Here is a 3,810-nt window from a genome sequence, read left to right as displayed (position 1 = left end):
GGATTTTCAGAGTAACAGAAGTTTTGCAAAACATATTTGAAAAATTGAAGAGAATAAAGTCAAAAAAGTCTGTCAAAGACAGATTTGAAAAGACAGCTAATTGAGCGCTGTGCATTTTAGAGTAATCTTCCTTTGTAGATTACTTCAGAACACAGAGAAGGAGTTTATTTGAGATTATTAATCCCACAATAAAACTGTAAATCCTAAATCCGAGCTGCTAAGAAGGATTCAACTGACAGAGGAGTCTGCGTGGAGAAGTCTTCGTCCTCTATGTCCAAAAGACGATCTGCTTTAGCCTGAAGTTAGTGGCGAGTTTGCAGCTCTGTGGCACATACAAGGAACATAGAAGGAGAAAAACCTATTCGAGGCTGTTGTGCTGGTAAGCATGAGCAGGAAGCCCCGCCGGGCTGACCTCTGACACCGCTGTGGAGGGCGGAAAAGAACACGGTTCACCTGCAGTGGAGGAGAAGAGGAGGCAAAGTGCGCGCGGACTGAGACAAAACGCGTTTTAAAAAAGGAGCGGGTAGAAGAAGGGGTGTGAGCTGGTGGGTGTCGCTGGTGATGTCACACCTCCCAGACAGCCCAGGATTGGACCCTAATTAGAAAGCTCGGCAGCAAATAGATAGGCGTCCTGCATGATTGGATTCAAAGTGGCTGATGCCCAAAAATTTCTGCAGAGGCGCGGCAAAAAAACCAACAAAAAAAAACCCCAACAACAACAACAACAAAAAAAAAAACTGGCGGAGAGGATCGGGAGTGGAGACAGGGCGCCGGTATCAGTGCTGCTGAGAGCTGCCACGCTGCGCTGCGAACAGACTCTCCGCGAGCTGGAGTTTTCTGAGGCGATAGAGGAACAGCAAGACGCGACCCCCCTCCCCGGTCTAAAGGAGGAGAGAGCCGAAAATATAGTCCGAGTTTACGTCAAACCCCGAGGACGCTGCGTTATCAGAGAGCAACGGAGGCTGACGTGAGGCAAGTACAAAGGAGAGTCGATCCGCCGAAGTCTTAAGTTCTTCCTGCGCTCCGCTCCAAAGGCTCCGCGCTGATGGCATCCGTACTTGGAAACAGCAGCCGCGCGTCGGGGGCTCAGAGCGGCCAAGTCAAATGCAAGCTGAAACGCAGGAGGAGGAGGCGATCGAAGAGAAAAGGTACAACTTTACACCACTTCTGTCCGTTTTGTGGCTTTTTCCTGTTCAGTCGAAAAAAAAGAAGAAGGAAAAAAAAAAAAAAAAAAAGCAGAGGTCGTGCGCACCTTGGCGGGGCATCGGAGCGCGCGGCAGCCCGGTCCATCCTGCCGCTGCTTCAGCCTGTGTGCGGTGCCCCGCGCTCCGCGGCGGCTTTGGCTCCTTCGTACTGCGCTGAGTGAATGAACTCAAATGTTATCTCCTTGTTGGGTGGAAACAAAATAACGCAGCAGCGGCGGCTGCTAAATGACGCATTGTCTTCTTCCTGTAAACTTTAGTTGCTGCTGCGTTTATTGTCCTCACAAAGCCTTCATTGTCTCCAACGTGGAGCGGAGCAGGGGCGAGATTTTAATTCACGTTTATAGAGACCTAAACGTGCTCTCAGGAAGAAAACAAAGACGTGATTTTACTATTTAACAGCTGACTTTTAAGCACCAGAGGAGGAAAGGACGCTGTCGTCGAATTCCGTTTCACGAAACCCAGATTTATTCCATGATTTTATGTCAGTTTCTATCGGTGACTTTAAACATTTAAACTTTTAGCTCCACATGACTCGGACGAAAACAAGTCTCCATTTAAATGCACCCTGCTGACACCCTGAAATCCAGCAGTGATAATGCCAATAATTCCTCCGGAGCTGCTCTCTTTTTCTGTTGCCACACATACAACTATTTTTGCCTCGTTAGAGGCTGGATCTCCTGCACTGTGCTGCTGTGCTGAACACTGAAAAGTCCCAAGTTTGATTAAAAATAAAAGAAAGAAGCTGCGGGCCGGCAACAGGGAGTGGAAGAAGCAGGAAAATAGTTGTTTAACCTTTCATAATAATATTCAAATATATTTTATTTTTGCCTCTTTTTAATCCCAGTCTTTCAGCCTGCTATAAGGAGCCTCTGTAATGAAGACGTCAGTGTATTAACAGTGGAAGACATTCTGTAAAACAATCAGTTATGTGTGTAATGAAAATAGAAAAGCATGCTGATTTCCAGTGACTGAAACATAATCGCAGGGACTTTTCTCCCATCATGCTGAGCGCCTCTCTGTAGTGTAATGGATGCTGACAAATCCCCTGTGTGGTTTTATGCCATTCAACCTGCAGCATATCTCCCAATGACATTTCTGCATTATACCCTCGGCGATGCATTTACTGAGAAAAAAAAAGGAAAAAAAAAGGACAATTAAAATAATGCAATTCGCAGCATTTCGGCCGATGAAACATTTCCATCTCAGCACCTCCTCACTCAGATATTTCTCTGTTTTTTTCAAATGGTCACAACTGACTGCACAGTGTTGTTCACTGTTAAAATTAAATGTGAGACTGCTGAGTAATTTTTACCCCGACTTCTTTAATGTTGGCTGAGAGGGAGAAAAAAAAAACCCCAGCAAAATGACATTTGGAAAAGCAGGAGAAAGAAAAAAGTTATTTTGATGTGTCAGTGAGAAGCTTTGATTTTTGTTTTTTAAAAAGCTTAACAGGGAAATCTCCCTCATTATTTCCTCGGGTTTATTTATTTATTTTTTTTGGTCTAATTAACAGTAAAATGATCCAAACTGAATCCTCAGACGCCGATATTTGCTCTGGCGCAGGCCACAAACACTCCCAGAAATTAATCTTTTAATTCACTTTTTCTGCCACCCGCATGAAACAAAGGAGGAGAGAACTACATGCAATGGCATTTATTTATATTTACCTCTGTGTATGACAGACGATAACAGGACCGTTTGTGTTGTTTATGCTTGAAGATACTGACGTGCCACCCCATTGCATTGTGGAATATGGATGAACGCTCGGAGCGTGTTGACGTATCCGACTGCAATTGAATGCATAACGAGCTTTCATAAACACTTTGCACTTGTCATCAAACTACAAACAGACAACTGCAGCTCATTTCCATAACCTCTTGATTTTTAATAGCCCAAGTAATTGAAACAAGGGAGACAATACATAAAATATAGTGCTGAGGCAAATGTATTTACATAATGGAAACGACAGAATTGGTTCCACAACATTAAGCATTGCATATGAGTATCACACGAACGCGCGCACATTAGCTGGCAGGCCCCTTCGCAGCGTGTTTCCGAGCGGCTAATTTATCAGCACTGCTGATTCATTCTGATAACACGGGACATTAGGGGCCAGTTCAGGGGCCGCGTGTAAATGAACTGTGTCTTTGGGAAGTGCTGATGGCCGCTGGCTCGTCCAGAGCTGCAGGACTCAGCAGCTGCAACACGATGATTGTTGTATTCTGATGTTGCTTAAGCTGTCAGAAAAAGAGCACAATTTAATTCTTTTTTTTTTTTTTTTTCCTACTTAAAACTTGTCCATAAATTTCACAAAGCTGGACCAAGCCTCTTCTTTTTTATATATATAAATATATAAATCATCTGAAATGCCAACTGATCATCATCATCTTGAGATTTCCGCTCAATCACTTTCTTTTTTTTTCTAGACCTGAAGGCACAAAAATCACAGAGGGATTATTGAATGGCATTTGGGGTCTTAATCCCTTGAAAAGGCTGCAGATTATTTGTAGATGGACTCACTAAACCCTGTGTGTGTGTGTATTCAAAAGGTTGTAAGCAGATTCCTTTCCACGTCTTTAATTCATTTCTTCTCCCCCAAAACTTC

The 3,810-nt window shown here is 43.8% G+C and overlaps 1 protein-coding gene across 1 annotated transcript in view; it reads left to right on the top strand.

Annotated features, from left to right (window-relative positions):
• Positions 1–732: 732 nt before the first annotated feature.
• adarb2 (adenosine deaminase RNA specific B2 (inactive)) overlaps positions 733–3,810 on the top strand; it is a 191,430-nt gene continuing 188,352 nt past the window's right edge. The window contains exon 1 of the mRNA XM_069698012.1: positions 733–1,148. Within this exon, the coding sequence (XP_069554113.1) occupies positions 1,046–1,148 (103 nt within the window). The 5' untranslated portion in view covers positions 733–1,045. The remainder of the gene's footprint in view (positions 1,149–3,810) is intronic.

This window comes from Brachyistius frenatus, unplaced genomic scaffold (genome assembly GCF_029030835.1).
Source record: "Brachyistius frenatus isolate BFR_SWC_R1_liver_20210118 unplaced genomic scaffold, ASM2903083v1 Contig_25, whole genome shotgun sequence".
Classification (NCBI taxonomy): Eukaryota; Metazoa; Chordata; class Actinopteri; family Embiotocidae; genus Brachyistius; species Brachyistius frenatus.
The sequence above is the reverse complement of the archived record's forward strand: the minus strand, read 5'-3'. Positions and strand labels throughout refer to the sequence as shown.